Raw genomic sequence first — 18,573 nt, 5'->3', positions numbered from 1 at the left:
GTGGTTGGAGCGTTAGTCCAGTAACCAGCAGGTAGCCTAGTGGTTAGAGTGTAGGGCCAGTAACCGAAAGGTTGTGAGATCGAATCCCTGAGCTGACAAGGTCAACATTTGTTGTTCTGCCCCCGAACAAGGCACTGTTCCTAGGCCGTCATTGTAAATAAGAATTTGTTCTTAACTGACTCTCCGTAGTTTAATAAAGGTTAAATAAAATTGGAAATCTGCTTTTGATTTTGACAATAAATGAGGACAGGAGGAAAAAACATAGTCAGCACATCCTGTTGTCCATTACAGAGGACATTTAATAACATCCTGATGTCCACTACAGAGGACATTTAATAACATCCTGATGTCCACTACAGAGGACATTTAATAACATCCTGGTGTCCACTACAGAGGACATTTATAAACATCCTGATGTCCACTACAGAGGACATTTATAAACATCCTGATGTCTACTACAGAGGACATTTAATAACATCCTGATGTCCACTACAGAGGACATTTATAAACATCCTGATGTCTACTACAGAGGACATTTAATAACATCCTGATGTCCACTACAGAGGACATTTAATAACATCCTGATGTCCACTACAGAGGACATTTATAAACATCCTGATGTCTACTACAGAGGACATTTAATAACATCATGATGTCCACTACAGAGGACATTTAATAACATCATGATGTCCACTACAGAGGACATTTAATAACATCCTGATGTCCACTACAGAGGATATTTAATAACATCCTGATGCCCACTACAGAGGATATTTAATAACATCATGATGTCCACTACAGAGGACATTTAATAACATCCTGATGTCCACTACAGAGGACATTTAATAACATCCTGTTGTCCATTACAGAGGACATTTATAAACATCCTGATGTCCACTACAGAGGACATTTAATAACATCCTGATGTCCACTACAGAGGACATTTAATAACATCCTGATGCCCACTACAGAGGACATTTATAAACATCCTGATGTCCACTACAGAGGACATTTATAAACATCCTGATGTCCACTACAGAGGACATTTATAAACATCCTGATGTCCACTACAGAGGACATTTAATAACATCCTGATGTCCACTACAGAGGACATTTATAAACATCCTGATGTCTACTACAGAGGATATTTATAAACATCCTGATGTCCACTACAGAGGACATTTAATAACATCCTGATGCCCACTACAGAGGATATTTAATAACATCCTGATGTCCACTACAGAGGACATTTAATAACATCCTGATGTCCACTACAGAGGATATTTAATAACATCCTGATGTCCACTACAGAGGACATTTAATAACATCCTGATGTCCACTACAGAGGATATTTAATAACATCCTGATGTCCACTACAGAGGACATTTAATAACATCCTGATGTCTACTACAGAGGATATTTAATAACATCCTGATGTCCACTACAGAGGACATTTATAAACATCCTGATGTCCACTACAGAGGACATTTAATAACATCCTGATGTCCACTACAGAGGACATTTAATAACATCATGATGTCCACTACAGAGGACATTTAATAACATCCTGATGTCCACTACAGAGGACATTTAATAACATCCTGATGTCCACTACAGAGGACATTTAATAACATCATGATGTCCACTACAGAGGACATTTAATAACATCCTGATGTCCTACAGAGGACATTTAATAACATCCTGATGTCCACTACAGAGGACATTTAATAACATCCTGATGTCCACTACAGAGGATATTTAATAACATCCTGATGTCCACTACAGAGGACATTTAATAACATCCTGATGTCCACTACAGAGGACATTTAATAACATCCTGATGTCCACTACAGAGGATATTTAATAACATCCTGATGTATACTACAGAGGACATTTATAAACATCATGATGTCCACTACAGAGGACATTTATAAACATCATGATGTCCACTACAGAGGACATTTATAAACATCCTGATGTCCACTACAGAGGATATTTATTATCATACTGATGTCCAATACAGGGGCAGGAGTTAGCCTTGTGGTTAGTGGTGGGCCAGTACCCGAAAGGTTGCTGGATCAAATCCCTGAGCTGACAAGGTAAAAATCTGTCATTAAGCCCCTGAACAAGGCAGTTAACACACTGTTTCCCAGTAGGCTGTCATTGTAAATAAGAATTTGCTCTTAACTGACTTGCCTAGTTAAATAAAGGTTTTTAAAAAACAAGCTCTTATTTAATGTGAAAAAATTATCACACTGCTCTGAAAACTCATCAAACTATTCCTGCGATATTTGCCTTTTAGAAATAATCTGAATATCAAACTCACAAAAAAAGTTAATTACGCAAATACACACTTAACATAAAATGTGCTAATGGGGATGGCGGCCATTTTGAAGAACCAGAAAGAATAAATTATCAAATTATCATTATACTCCGGGTGGCGCAGGGGTCTCTCCCGGGTGGCGCAGGGGTCTAAGGCGCTGCATCGCAGTTCTAGCTGTGCCACCAGAGACTCTGGGTTCGAGCCCAGGCTCTGTCGCAGCCGGCTGTGACCGTGAGGTCAATGAGGCGATACACAATTGGCCTAGCGTCGTCCGGGTTAGGGAGGGTTTGGCCGGTAGGGATATCCTTGTCTCATCGCGCTCCAGCGACTCCTGTGGCGGGCCGGGCGCAGTACCCTCTAACCAAGGTCGCCAGGTGTTTCCTCCGACACATTGGTGAGGCTGGCTTCCGGGTTGAATGCGCGCTGTGTTAAAGAAACAGTGCGGCTTGGTAGGGTTGTGTTTCGGAGGACGCATGGCTTTCGACCTTCGTCTCTCCCGAGTCCGTACGGGAGTTGTAGCGATGAGACAAGACAGTAACTACTAACAATTGGACACCACGAAATTGGGGAGAAAAAGGGGTAAAAAAAGAAGAAAAAAGAATAAATGATCAAGGTGATACCCCCACACGTGATATCATTGAGAAGTCCAGGGCCCGGTTTCCCAATAGTGATGGAACTTAGGCTTCCGAGTGTTTTAACGATGCATCGTTCCTACAATGGCCAAAGACGTAATATATAGTTTCCAAAAACATGACACAGAAGGAACTAAGTGCATCGTTGAGGCATGTGTCGATACTGATAGGATCAAAAGAAAGGAAACACTGGTCTCGGATCAACTTTCTCCATTCAAAACTTACCTTACTTTAGAATTATTCTACAATGCTGACAACGGATCAGCTCCTAGATAGATAGTATCACCTATGGCTGCAAATAGTCAGGTGGCTTATTTGAATTCTTACTCTATAACAATGTACTAAATCAATATTTGGCACATCGTTATGCTACACATTAAGCAATATGTTGAGACAAATTACAGACAGGAGCCTACAAAGAGTAAAATAGAACTAAATTGATTGAACATTAAATGTATTTCAATATTATTGAAGGCCTAGCCTATTCATAGGTCACATGTTTCGTCACAAAATAGTTTTGAACGTTCGTTTTGGACTAGTGCCCAACTGAGCATTCTACTCAATGCATCATCAATGATCAATGAGAGCTGATAAAGATTTACAACATTGCCTTCCGTCTAAAGTAACTTGACGACGTGATAATGCTGGCAAAGTTGTTTGACTCCTTTAGCAATGTCATGGTATTTCCAGGCACTATAGCCTCCATCCAGAATGGCTGAGCTTATGGTGCCACTATGGTGCCGCCAATATAGGGTGGCTTGACAACGGGAGGGCAACAAAAAACATCTAAGGACGCACTAAGCTGTTCTACAAGTGGTATGAGGTAGACGTTAGATTACGAGTGTTTTCAATTGGAACGTTACGAAGGTTCTAACGATTAACTTAACCATAAGATACTTTTGGGAAGCCCCGGGCCCAGAATATTCTCTTAAACTTTTTTGGAGATCAGTGTCCCTTCCACGGGACGGTTGAGCTAACGTAGGCTAATGCGATTAGCATGAGGTTGTAAGTGACAAGAACATTTCCCAGGACATAGACATATCTGATATTGGCAGAAAGCTTAAATTCTTGTTAATCTAACTGCACTGTCCTATTTACAGTAGCTATTACAGTGAAAGAATACCATCATATTTGTGGAGGGGAGTGCACAGTTTTGAACATGAAAAGGTATTAATAGACAAAATAGGGCACATTTGGGCAGTTTTGATACAACATTTTTAAAAGTAATGCAATTGTTCATTAGATCAGTCTAAAACGTTGCACATACACTGCTGCAATCTATTGGCCAAAATCTTAATGGCACCTGGGCTGAAATAATACATTATGTGCCTTTCTCTTGCATTTCAAAGATGATGGTACAAAAGAAATACAAAATAACGTTTTTGTTCTTTGAACCGTCTTTATCTTTACCAGATCTATTGAAGTTATTCTCCTACATTCTCTACATTCGTCGCACATTTCCACAAACTTCAAAGTGTTTCCTTTGAATGGTACCAAGAATATGCATATCCTTGCTTCAGGGCCTGAGTTACAGGCAGTTAGATTTTATGTCATTTTAGGCGAAAATTGGGGAAAGAGTGAGGTGTCATTAAAGCTGCTTAATTGCTGCGTCTCAGGAGGATATTATAACATTAAAAACAGTATTCCAGAGGTTCCTTAATAAAGATGACAGTAAGACTGTCATAAGTGATGTCCTATTCCTATATAATGCACACATTTGTGAGCCCTGTAGATACAGGGGCAGTGTCACTGTTTCAATATCATAGAACTTCACTTGAACAACAAGTAATAAGCAGCAATGGTACTGTTTGTCCATTTTGAGAAGTCATAGCCAGTATACACTTCTTTTAAAATAGTGAGGAATAACTCAAGAATTCTGTCATTCATTTAATGGTGATGTTTTTGCCTAGGAGATCTTAGTCAGGCAATTTTACATCTAGCTAAGATGTTTGGTGCAAATATCTCAATGAAAAAATGTACATGAAAATGAGTCGTCTCTCGTTGAATGACAACAAATACTTAATTGAAGAATCCCTACCCATACCCAGCCCTATATACCCAGCCCCCGTCACCCAGCCCCAGTCACCCAGCCCCATATACCCAGCCCCATATACCCAGCTCCATATACCCAGCTCCATATACCCAGCCCCCGTCACCCAGCCCCAGTCACCCAGCCCCATATACCCAGCCCCATATACCCAGCCCCATATACCCAGCCCCAGTCACCCAGCCCCAGTCACCCAGCCCCAGTCACCCAGCCCCATATACCCAGCCCCATATACCCAGCCCCAGTCACCCAGCCCCATTTAGCCCCCCAGTCACCCAGCCCATATATCCAGCCCCTATATTCCCAGCCCCATATACCCAGCCCCATATACCCAGCCCCATATACCCAGCCCCAGTCACCCAGCCCCATATACCCAGCCCCATAGCCCAACCCATATACCCAGCCCCAGTCACCCAGCCCCATACTAGCCTATATACCCAGCCCCATATACACAGCCACATATACCCAACCCCAGTCACCCAGCCCATATACCCAACCCCGTATACCCAATATACCCAACTCCAGTCTCCCATCCTTATATACCTAGCCCCAGTCACCCAGCCCCATATACCCAGTCACCCCACCCCATATACCCAGCCCCATATACCCAGTCACCCCACCCCCATATACCCAGCCCCATATACCCAGCCCCATATACCCAGCCCTATATATCCAGCCCTATATTCCAGTCCCATATACCCAGCCCCATATACCCAGCCCCATATACCCAGCCCCATATACCCAGCCCCAGTCACCCAGCCCCAGTCACCCAGCCCCAGTCACCCAGCCCCAGTCACCCAGCCCCATATACCTAGCCCTATATACCCAGCCCCATATACCCAACCCCGTACACCCAGCCCCATATACCCAGCCCCAGTCACCCAGCCTCATATACCCAGCCACCCTGCCCCATATAACCAGCCCCATATACCCAGCCCCATATACCTAGCCCTATTTACCCAGCCCCATATACCCAACCCCAGTCACCCAGCCCCCATATACCCAGCCCCATATACCCAACCCGTATACCCAGCCCCATATACCCAACTCCAGTCTCCCATCCTTATATACCTAGCCCCAGTCACCCAGCCCCATATACCCAGTCACCCCACCCCATATACCCAGCCCCATATACCCAGCCCTATATACCCAGCCCTATATACCCAGCCCTATATACCCAGCCCTATATACCCAGCCCCATATACCCAGCCCCATATACCCAGCCCCATATACCCATCTCCAGTCACCCAGCCCCAGTCACCCAGCCCCATTTACCCAGCCCCATTTACCCAGCCCCATTTACCCAGCCCCAGTCACCCAGCCCTATATACCCAGCCCCAGACACCCAGCCCCAGTCACCCAGCCCCAGACACCCAGCCCCAGTCACCCAGCCCCATTTACCCAGCCCCATGTACCCAGCCCCATTTACCCAGCCCCATTTACCCAGCCCCAGTCACCCAGCCCCATGTACCCAGCTCCATTTACCCAGCCCCATTTACCCAGCCCTATATACCCAGCCCCAGTCACCCAGCCCCAGTCACCCAGCCCCAGTCACCCAGCCCCATATTCCCAGCCCCATATAGCCAGCCCCATATACCCAGCCCCATATACCCAGCCCCATATACCCAGCCCCATACACCTAGCCCCATATACCCAACCTGTATACCCAGACCCATATACCCAGCCCCATATACCCAGCCCATATACCCAGCCCCATATACCCAACCCGTACACCCAGCCCCAGTCACCCAGCCCCATATACCTAGCCCCATATACCCAGCCCCATATACCCAACCCGTATACCCAGCCCCAGTCACCCCACCCCATATACCCAGCCCCATATACCCAACCGTACACCCAGCCCCATACCCAGCCCCAGCCCCATATACCCAACCCGTACACCCAGCCCCAGTCACCCAGCCCCATATACCTAGCCCCATATACCCAACCCCAGTCACCCAGCCCCATATACCCAGCCCCAGTATACCCAGCCCCATATACCCAACCCGTACACCCAGCCCCAGTCACCCAGCCCCATATACCTAGCCCTATATACCCAGCCCCATATACCCAACCTGTACACCCAGCCCCATATACCCAGCCCCATATACCCAGCCACCCAGCCTCATATACCCAGCCACCCAGCCTCATATACCCAGCCACCCATTCTCATATACCCAGCCACCCAGCCCCATATACCCAGCCACCCAGCCCCATATACCCAGCCACCCAGCCCCATATACCCAGCCACCCAGCCCCATATACCCAGCCACCCAGCCTCATATACCCAGCCACCCAGCCCCATATACCCAGCCACCCAGCCCCATATACCCAGCCACCCAGCCCCATATACCCAGCCACCCAGCCTCATATACCCAGCCACCCAGCCCCATATACCCAGCCACCCAGCCTCATATACCCAGCCACCCAGCCCCATATACCCAGCCCCATATACCCAGCCCCATATAACCAGCCCCAGTTACCCAGCCACCCAGCCCCATATACCCAGCCCCATATACCCAGCCCCAGTTACCCAGCCGCATCAGCTGGGATGAGTAATGCCACTGCCACCCATGACCTAAATCATTTAATGAGAGTAATAGCAGCTACACACACCAAAGATAGAGTGACAGCATATATTACATGGTAAATCTTTGGGATAATGAAGGACCCATGGCTACGGGTTGTAATAAATTCACTCCCCTGGAAGAACCGTCGCAATTACCCCTGTCACTGCCACTGACTGTGTACTACTGTTGTGGTGGTCTTTGTCCCAAATGACATTCTATTCTCTACATAGTGCACTATTTCTGACCACAGTCCTATGGGTGCCATTTGGGAGACAGACTTGGTAAGAAAAGGAGATGGCGATGAATCTCTTTAACATCATCAATGATTAATAAATAGAAAATAAGAAAGATGAATTTTAATTTCTGACATGGTGCACTGAAATCGACACATTAGAGAGAGAGAGAGAGAGACTATCAAATCCATCCATAGTACATTGTAAAGTTATACCTAATTGGCATATTTCTCTCCCTTTTAGTGGTAGATGGGTTCTACTGTACAACCTGGCTATGCTGGTGTGAGATGTGAGCAAGACATAGACGACTGTGCCAGCAACATGTGCAGCAACAACTCAACCTGCAGAGACCTCCACTTGGTGAGTTTGATTTTGGGTAAAAAGGCTAGGAAGGATAAAACAATATCACAACATGCATCGTTCATGTCCATATCTAACAATATCAATATGGTATTGAATGATCAATATTGTTGGCAACCACTAATATAAATCTACAATCCAAGAGGGTGACACATTAAATCATGAAACAACACTTATTTCCAATGTGGTCCTTGACGTGGATTAAGTCATATATTACATGCTTATGTAGATATGAGGTGACGAAGCAGTTTTAATAATGGGCAGGGGGGTAGATAATGGAGAGTAGGGGGTCCAGCACAGAGCCCTGTGGAACACCCTGTTTAACTGGAATGGACTCTTAGGTGTGGCCAGTGAGGGAGTTTTCAAGTTTCTATGTATGTGTATTTCATATTATGCTATGTCTTTGGTTTTGTAACACTTGGGAACAATCCACATCTATTACTGTGTGTGTCTGCCATCACATCTTCATTTACATAGTCTAACATTATACTACATCCTGTTTCTCTGTGTGTCTGCCATCACATCTTCATTTACATAGTCTAACATTATACTACATCCTGTTTCTCTGTGTGTCAGCCATCACATCAACATTTGGGGGGGGCAGTGTAGCCTAGTGGTTAGAGCATTGGACTAGTAACTGGAAGGTTGCAAGTTCAAACCCCCAAGCTGACAAGGTACAAATCTGTCGTTCTGCCCTTGAACAGGCAGTTAACCCACTGTTCCTAGGCCGTCATTGAAAGTAAGAATTTGTTCTTAACTGACTTGCCTAGTTAAATAAATATATTTTTTTACATAGTCTAACATTATGCCACATCCTGTTTCTCTGTGTGTCTGCCATCACATCTTCATTTACATAGTCTAACATTATGCCACATCCTGTTTCTCTGTGTGCCTGCCATCACATCAACATTTACATAGAGAAACAGGATGTGGCATAATGTCCTGTCCTGTTTCTCTATGTAAATGTTGATGTGATGGCAGATGGTTAGAGAAACAGGATGTGGCATAACGTTAGACTATGTAAATGAAGATCTGTCTGCCATCACATCAACATTTACATAGTCTAACATTATGCTACATCCACACGTTTCTGTTCCTCTTTTCCTCTCTTCTCTGCCATTTCTCTTCACCATCTCTACTGGGTACGCTCTGTCGTTTTGCCCTTTCCTCTCTCCCTTGTTCATCTGATATTTATCTTCACACTCTTTCTTTTCACTTTGTGTTCTCTCTCTCTCCTAGCCTTTCTCCTGTTTGTTCTCCTTTCTCTCTGTTCTCTCTCTCTCTCCTCTAGCCTTTCTCCTCCTGTTTGTTCTCTCTCTGTCTCTGTTCTCTCTCTCTCTCCTCTAGCCTTTCTCCTCCTGTTTGTTCTCTCTCTGTCTCTGTTCTCTCTCTCTAGCCTTTCTCCTCCTGTTTGTTCTCTGTTCTCTCTCTTTCTGTTCTCTCTCTCTCTCTGTTCTCTCTCTAGCCTTTCTCCTCCTGTTTGTTCTCTGTTCTCTCTCTTTCTGTTCTCTCTCTCTCTCTGTTCTCTCTCTAGCCTTTCTCCTCCTGTTTGTTCTCTGTTCTCTCTCTTTCTGTTCTCTCTCTCTCTCTGTTCTCTCTCTCTAGCCTTTCTCCTCCTGTTTGTTCTCTGTTCTCTCTCTTTCTGTTCTCTCTCTCTCTGTTCTCTCTCTAGCCTTTCTCCTCCTGTTTGTTCTCTCTCTCTCTGTTCTCTCTCTAGCCTTCTCCTCCTGTTTGTTCTCTGTTCTCTCTCTTTCTGTTCTCTCTCTCTCTGTTCTCTCCTAGCCTTTCTCCTCCTGTTTGTTCTCTGTTCTCTCTCTTTCTGTTCTCTCTCTCTCTCTGTTCTCTCTCTCTAGCCTTTCTCCTCCTGTTTGTTCTCTGTTCTCTCTCTTTCTGTTCTCTCTCTCTCTGTTCTCTCTCTAGCCTTTCTCCTCCTGTTTGTTCTCTCTCTCTCTGTTCTCTCTCTAGCCTTTCTCCTCCTGTTTGTTCTCTGTTCTCTCTCTTTCTGTTCTCTCTCTCTGTTCTCTCTCTCTAGCCTTTCTCCTCCTGTTTGTTCTCTGTTCTCTCTCTTCTGTTCTCTCTCTCTGTTCTCTCTTAGCCTTTCTCCTCCTGTTTGTTCTCTCTCTGTTCTCTCTCTAGCCTTTCTCCTCCTGTTTGTTCTCTGTTCTCTCTCTTTCTGTTCTCTCTCTCTCTGTTCTCTCTCTCTCTCCTCTAGCCTTTCTCCTCCTGTTTGTTCTCTCTCTCTCTGTTCTCTCTCTAGCCTTTTCTCCTCCTGTTTGTTCTCTGTTCTCTCTCTTTCTGTTCTCTCTGTTCTCTCTCTGTTCTCTCTCTCTCTGTTCTCTCATCTAGCCTCTCTCCTGTTTATTCTCCTTTCTCTCTGTTCTTTCTCTCTCTCCTCTAGCCTTTCTCCTCCTTTTTGTTCTCGTTTCTCTCTGTTCTATCTGTTCTCTCTCTCTCTCTCTGTTCTCTCTCTCTCCTCTTGCCTTTCTCCTGTTTGTTCTTCTTTCTCTCTGTTCTCTCTCTGTTCTCTTTCTCTCCTCTAGCCTTTCTCCTCCTGTTTCTTCTCCTTTCTCTCTGTTCTCTCTCTCCTGGCTCCCCTACTCATTCGCTCCCCTCGGTCTTTGCTCCCGGCTCCCCTCCTCATTCGCTCCCCTTGGTCTTTGCTCCCATCTTCCTTCTCTCCCCTCATGCTTCTCAAGCTACATGAGGGACAACCAACCACACACACACACACACACACACACACACACACACACACACACACACACATGCATGCACGCACACACACACACACACTTACAACCCTCCCTCCTCCTCTAAATTAATAAACAAGGTGTTAGGATTCATACACTCCAGACTCAGAACTGTAGGGTAGAAAATAGGATACCATTTATTTCTGTTGAATAATGCAAAACTCTGTTCTAGCTGGTTAAAATGGAGACGGGGCCAGGAGGAATCCATTTATTTCACCAGTAGTGGAGCAGAACGGCTTTAAATGAAAGATTTCCACTTAGTAGTGGAGTTGGCGAATGTTTTATAAATCCTCTCATAAGAATCTGAAGTATTTATGTTTAGTGTAAGCACTGTGGTCAGAGTGAGATGATTTGTCTGATGTGCTAAGCATTTCAATTTCCACTGCCAAGGATGTCTGCCATTTGTACTGTACTGTTATCCCTGTAGCATGTATCTCTTTGAATCCCGTTGTTAATTCTTGGAATATATCCATTACAAGTGGATATGTCCCGTACAGCACATACTCCATGTTGCCTAGCTTCTATGAGAATATTAAGAGACATCATGTCTTGATTAGATGTAAAAGGTAAGCCATCAAAGATACATGAATTGTGCAGCATGTTTAGCAACACTCCATGATGATCAAACAGCAGACCAAACACTTGACTGTTTAACAACACTCCATGATGATCAAACAGTAGACCAGGCACTTGACTGTTTAATTACACTCCATGATGATCAAACAGTAGACCAGACACTTGACTGTTTAACAACACTCCATGATGATCAAACAGTAGACCAGACACTTGACTGTTTAACAACACTCCATGATGATCAAACAGTAGACCAGACACTTGACTGTCTAATTACACTCCATGATGATCAAACAGTAGACCAGACACTTGACTGTTTAACAACACTCCATGATGATCAAACAGTAGACCAGGCACTTACTTGACTGTTAAACAACACCATGATGATCAAACAGTAGACCAGACACTTGACTGTTAAACAACACTCTATGATGATCAAACAGTAGACCAGGCACTTGACTGTTAAACAACACCATGATGATCAAACAGTAGACCAGACACTTGACTGCATGGTTGAAGAGGTTATTGTCATCCTGTATGAAGAGGATTGCTGACTGATTAAATGTGTGTTCCAAATGACATCATTGTCCATATATAGTGTACTACTTTTGACCAGGGCCCTTAGGACACCCTATTCCCTATATAGTGCCCTACATTTAACCAGGGCCCATGGGGCACCCTATTCCTTATGTAGTGCCCTACTTCTGACTAGGGCCCTTGGGGCACCCTATTCACTATGTAGGGCCCTGGTCAGAAGCATTAATTTGCTCTGGATAGGAGTGTCTACTAAATGACTCAAATGTAAATGTAAATTTGGGAAGCGACCGCTGTGTTAGTTATTACCTGTTTGATGTGATGCAAATCATCTTCTTCTGTTTTGTCACTGTGTTAGCGTTTATGGAAATGAACATTGTTAATGATACACCTGTGGAAGAAGCTGCGAGGCCCCCATGGGCCCCTTCTGTAGATGTTGTTTGGAACATTGTTTGTTGCTGTTGCAGTAATGATCTAATCTTTTATCACATTAGCATGGCTGACACACACATACATTTTCATGCGTAAGCATGTACACACATGCGCGCAGGCACACACACAGAACTGATTACTGTACATTTTGTGTTATTTGATTTTGACAGAATTGATGCTGTTGGATTTATTGGAGTTTGGATGGATTCAGAGGCAGAGGCCATTACTGGTGAAGGAATCCTTTAGGATCCATTACTGGTGAAGGAATCCTTTAGGATCCATTACTGGTGAAGGAATCCTTTAGGATCCATTACTGGTGAAGGAATCCTTTAGGATCCATTACTGTTGAAGGAATCCTTTAGGATCCATTACTGGTGAAGGAATCCTTTAGGATCCATTACTGGTGAAGGAATCCTTTAGGGTCCAATACTGATGAAGGAATCATCTAGGATCCATTACTGATGAAGGAATCCTTTAGGATCCATTACTGGTGAAGGAATCCTTTAGGATCTGTTACTGATGAAGGAATCCTTTAGGGTCCATTACTGGTGAAGGAATCCTTTAGGATCCATTACTGATGAAGGAATCCTTTAGGATCCATTACTGATGATGGAATCCTTTAGGATACATTACTGTTGAAGGAATCCTTTAGGATCCGTTACTGGTGAAGGAATCCTTTAGGATCCATTACTGGTGAAGGAATCCTTTAGGATCCGTTACTGGTGAAGGAATCCTTTAGGATCCATTACTGGTGAAGGAATCCTTTAGAATCCATTACTGGTGAAGGAATCCTTTAGGATCCATTACTGGTGAATGCATCCTTTGGGATCCATTACTGATGAAGGAATCATCTAGGATCCATTACTGGTGAAGGAATCCTTTAGGGTCCAATACTGGTGAAGGAATCCTTTAGGATCCATTACTGGTGAATGCATCCTTTAGGATCCATTACTGATGAAGGAATACTTTAGGATCTGTTACTGGTGAAGGAATCCTTTAGGATCCATTACTGGTGAAGGAAACATTTAGGATCCATTACTGATGAAGGAATCCTTTAGGGTCCATTACTGATGAAGGAATCATTTAGGATCCATTACTGATGAAGGAATCCTTTTAGGATCCATTACTGATGAAGGAATCCTTTAGGGTCCATTACTGGTGAAGGAATCCTTTAGGATCCATTACTGATGAAGGAATCCTTTAGGATCCATTACTGATGATGGAATCCTTTAGGATACATTACTGTTGAAGGAATCCTTTAGGGTCCATTACTGGTGAAGGAATCCTTTAGGATCCATTACTGGTGAAGGAATCCTTTAGGATCCATTACTGGTGAAGGAATCCTTTAGGATCCATTACTGGTGAATGCATCCTTTAGGATCCATTACTGATGAAGGAATACTTTAGGATCTGTTACTGGTGAAGGAATCCTTTAGGATCCATTACTGGTGAAGGAAACATTTAGGATCCATTACTGATGAAGGAATCCTTTAGGGTCCATTACTGGTGAAGGAATCCTTTAGGATCCGTTACTGGTGAAGGAATCCTTTAGGGTCCATTACTGGTGAAGGAATCCTTTAGGATCCGTTACTGGTGAAGGAATCCTTTAGGATCCATTACTGGTGAAGAAATAATTTAGGATCCATTAATGATGAAGGAATCCTTTAGGGTCCATTACTGATGAAGGAATCATTTAGGATCCATTACTGATGAAGGAATCCTTTTCAGGATCCATTACTGGTGAAGGAATCCTTTAGGATCCATTACTGATGAAGGTATCATTTAGGATCCATTACTGATGAAGGAATCCTTTTTAGGATCCATTACTGATGAAGGAATCCTTTAGGATCCATTACTGATGAAGGAATCCTTTAGGGTCTGTTACTGGTGAAGAAATCACTTGTATTGTTTTAGCTCTGAACTTCATGTCACTGTGTCCTTGATCCACCTATCAAAGCTCCTCAGCTATTTCAATTTTTGATGCAGTTTTATGTTTTTGTATGGACATCTTTTCAAGGTTTTGGTTCATAACCTTGCTGGTAAAACAGCTGAAACACTGACAATACAGCTTGGTTTTGCAATAGTGTACATCTAGAAGACAGGACAGTATCACAACATGTCAACGTGAGGGACAAGGTGACAGTTCCACTGAAGTTAGTGAGAGATAAGATATTCCTAGTCTTGGTCACAGTGTTATTGTGTTCCTGGGTCAGCGCTCGTGTTTCCTGTCTCTTCCCCATTCTTCCTCTCAGATAGACAGCCAGGTACTGGAACCGACTTCACACCTTGATAACATCCTAAATGGCACCCTATTCCCTACATAGTGCACTATTTTTGACCAGGGCGTAGTGCACTATGTAAGGTATAGGGTGCTATTTCTGCCACAGGCCTTGTTTACCATTGCAGTTGTTCGAGGCCCCTCTCTGCAGCAAAGTGTCCCACAGAGCATCAGTATCTTATTAGGGATAATTGCATCTCCATGAAGGTGATTTCAAAGGAAAAATTAGATTATGGTTTTGTCCCAAATTATACCCTATTCCCAATATAGGGAACTACTTTTGACCAGAGCCCTATGGTAGAGCCATATATAAGTAGTGCTTTATGAAGGGAGTATGGTGCTATTTTGTAACCTATATTCTCCATAGCCCGAGGTGAGGAATTGGTGTCTCGGAGGCATCTCATTTATCATGAGATGACTGTTAGATTTTCTTCTTTTCTCTTTCTCCTCCTACCCTCCCTAGGGCCCTCTTATCTATAATGAATAGGGCCCTGCAGTGTCCACCCTCCTCTAATGAATACCCTCCTCTAATGAATAGGGCCCTGCAGTGTCCACCCCCCCTCTAATGAATAGGGCCCTGCAGTGTCCTACCCTCTTCTAATGAATAGGGCCCCAGTGTCCTACTAATGAATAGGGCCCAACCCCTCCTCTTATGAATAGTGCCCCAGTGTCCACCCCCCCCCTCTGTCCAGCCCCCTCTTATGAATAGGGCCCCGTCCACCCCCTCTAATGTCCTACCCCTCCAATGAATAGGGCCCCGCACTGTCCAACCCCCTCCAATGAATAGGGCCCCGCACTGTCCTACCCCCTCCAATGAATAGGGCCCCGCACTGTCCTACCCCCTGTTATGAATAAGGCCCTGCAGTATCCTACCTCCTTTTATGAATTGGGGCCTGCAGTGTCCTACCTCCTCTTATGAATTGGGGTCTGCAGTGTCCTACCCCTCTAATGAATAGGGCCCTGCAGTGTCCTACCTCCTTTTATGAATTGGGGTCTGCAGTGTCCTACCCCCTCTAATGAATAGGGCCCTGCAGTGTCCTACCCCCTCTTATGAATAGGGCCCTGCAGAGTCCTACCCCTTCTAATGAATAGGGCCCTGCAGTGTCCTACCCCCTCTTATGAATAGGGCCCTGCAGTGTCCTACCCCCTCTTATGAATAGGGCCCTGCAGTGTCCTACCCCCTCTTATGAATAGAAGCCTGCAGTGTACAAATTATATCAGACAAAGTTGAACAGCTCCCCTCCAGTTTATGAAATGCAGATTAGCAGGTGTTCAAACAGCAGCAAGCACAACACACACACACAAATGGACACACACACACTCACTCAAACACACAAGCACGCATGCACACACACACACACACATACACACACACATACACACACACACACACATGCACACCACGGACCTTAGACATACACAGGACGTTGGCTGGCATTGAAGAAATCTGTATACCCCTTGACAGTTTGACCCCCTTCGTTTTGTATGCAAAGAGGATTGTGTTAAATTAAACCTGCCTGTTCCTGGCCAGGAAACTAATAGACAACAACCCATTCATCTCCTACACCCTGATTAATTATCATAATGAAGATTTTAATGACCAACTGGAGGACAAGCAGTCCACAGACTTTAACGAAGAGATAACAACTCAAGTAGTCCACATACTTTAACGAAGAGAAAACAACTCAAGTAGTCCACATACTTTAACGAAGAGAAAACAGTTCAAGTAGTCCACAGACTTTAACGAAGAGATAACAACTCAAGTAGTCCAAAGACTTTAACGAAGAGAAAACAGTTCAAGTAGTCCACAGACTTTAACGAAGAGAAAACAACTCAAGTAGTCCACATACTTTAACGAAGAGAAAACAGTTCAAGTAGTCCACACACTTTAACGAAGAGAAAACAACTCAAGTAGTCCACAGACTTTAACGAAGAGATAACAACTCAAGTAGTCCACATACTTTAACGAAGAGAAAACAGTTCAAGTAGTCCACACTTTAACGAAGAGAAAACAACTCAAGTAGTCCACATACTTTAACGAAGATAAAACAGTTCAAGTAGTCCACACACTTTAACGAAGAGAAAACAACTCAAGTAGTCCACATACTTTAACGAAGAGAAAACAACTCAAGTAGTCCACACACTTTAACAAAGAGAAAACAGTTCAAGTAGTCCACAGACTTAATACAAAGAGTATAAGAAGATAAGTACTCAAGCAGTCCAGTCAAGTTAAGTTGATGAAAAACGAAATAAAAGATAACTCACGTAGAAAACTAACTTGAGAAACACCAAGTAGACTTTAACGAAGAGAAAACAACTCACGTAGACTTTAACGGGGGAAAACGTCAAGTAGTCCACATACGGGGAGTTGCGTGTAGACTTAATACAAAGAGTATGTGGGTACGTGGAGCTACGATGGAGTACGTAGGGTACGTGGGAGTAGAGTGGGAGTACATGGAGTATGGGGGAGAACGTGGACTATGTGGAGTACGTGAGTGCGTGGAGTATGTGGGGTACGTAATAATGTGGAGTACGTGAGTGCGTGGGTGCGTGGGAGTACGGACGTGGAGTATGTGGGGTAAGTAGGTACGTGGGGTACGTGGAGTACGTGGGGTACGTGGAGTATGTGGGGTACGTGGAGTACGTGGGGTACGTGGAGTATGTGGGGTACATGGAGTACGTGGGGTACATGGAGTACGTGGGGTACATGGAGTACGTGGGGTACATGGAGTATGTGGGGTACGTGGAGTACGTGGGGTTTGTGGAGTATGTGGGGTACATGGAGTATGTGGGGTATATGGAGTGTGTATTACGTGGAGTACGTAGAGTACATAGAGTATGTGGGGTACATGTAGTATGTGGGGTACATGGAGTATGTGGGGTACATGGAGTATGTGTAGTACATAGAGTATGTGTAGTACATAGACTATGTGGGGTACATAGAGTATGTGGGGTACATGGAGTATGTGGGGTACATGGAGTATGTGGGGTACATGGAGTATGTGGGGTACATGGAGTATGTGGGGTACATGGAGTATGTGGGGTACATGGAGTACATGGAGTATGTGGAGTACTTGGAGTATGTGGGGTACATAGAGTATGTGGGGTACTTGGAGTATGTGTAGTACATAGAGTATGTGGGGTACTTGGAGTATGTGGAGCACATAGAGTATGTGTGTAGTACATGGAGTATGTGGGGTGGACATGTGGGGTACTTGAGTATGTGGAGTACATAGAGTACAAATGGAGTATGTGGGGTACTTGAGTATGTGTAGTACATAGAGTATATGTGAGTACATAGAGTATGGGTACATAGAGTATGTGGGGTACTTGGAGTGCATGGAGAAAAATAGAAGAAGTCACCTCAAGGAATGCAGTGAAATTCCTCAGACTGACTGAGGTTTGTTTTCAAACTGCTATTTGTGATCGTGGGCTGTCTCTTTGCCGGTTTGCTCAGCTAAACAGTTTTGAAACAAAGAGAAATTATATAAAGATAATTGATAGTAGTAAAAAGCTTTGGAGCACCTGAAATGACAATTTGGGCAAAACATATTGATGCAACAGTAGCTAGGATGGGGAGAAGTCTGTCCATAATAAAGTGCGGCTCTGCCTTAACAAGGCAGGCCCTACAGGCCCTAGTTTTGTCGCACATTGACTACTGTCCAGGCGTGTGGTCAGGTGCAACAAAGAGGACTCGAAAATTACAATTGACCCAGAACAGGGCAGCACAGCTGGGCCTTAAATGTACACGGAGAGCAACATTAATAATATGCATGTCAATCTCCCTGGCTCAAAGTGCACTCCCACAAGACATGCCACCAGAGGTCTCTTCACAGTCCCT

The 18,573-nt window shown here is 44.3% G+C and overlaps 1 protein-coding gene across 1 annotated transcript in view; it reads right to left on the bottom strand.

The window, feature by feature from the left end:
- The window catches only part of LOC135513403 (FERM domain-containing protein 6-like), a 42,296-nt gene extending 24,783 nt beyond the window's left edge, over window positions 1–17,513 (bottom strand). The window contains exons 1-2 of the mRNA XM_064936328.1: window positions 17,323–17,513; window positions 2,433–2,546 (exon numbers count right to left, since the gene is read on the bottom strand). Coding sequence (XP_064792400.1) covers window positions 2,433–2,546; window positions 17,323–17,513 — 305 coding nt within the window. The remainder of the gene's footprint in view (window positions 1–2,432; window positions 2,547–17,322) is intronic.
- Between the last annotated feature and the right edge of the window lie 1,060 nt (window positions 17,514–18,573).

This window comes from Oncorhynchus masou, chromosome 24, assembly GCF_036934945.1.
Source record: "Oncorhynchus masou masou isolate Uvic2021 chromosome 24, UVic_Omas_1.1, whole genome shotgun sequence".
Lineage (NCBI taxonomy): Eukaryota > Metazoa > Chordata > Actinopteri > Salmoniformes > Salmonidae > Oncorhynchus > Oncorhynchus masou.
The sequence above is the reverse complement of the archived record's forward strand: the minus strand, read 5'-3'. Positions and strand labels throughout refer to the sequence as shown.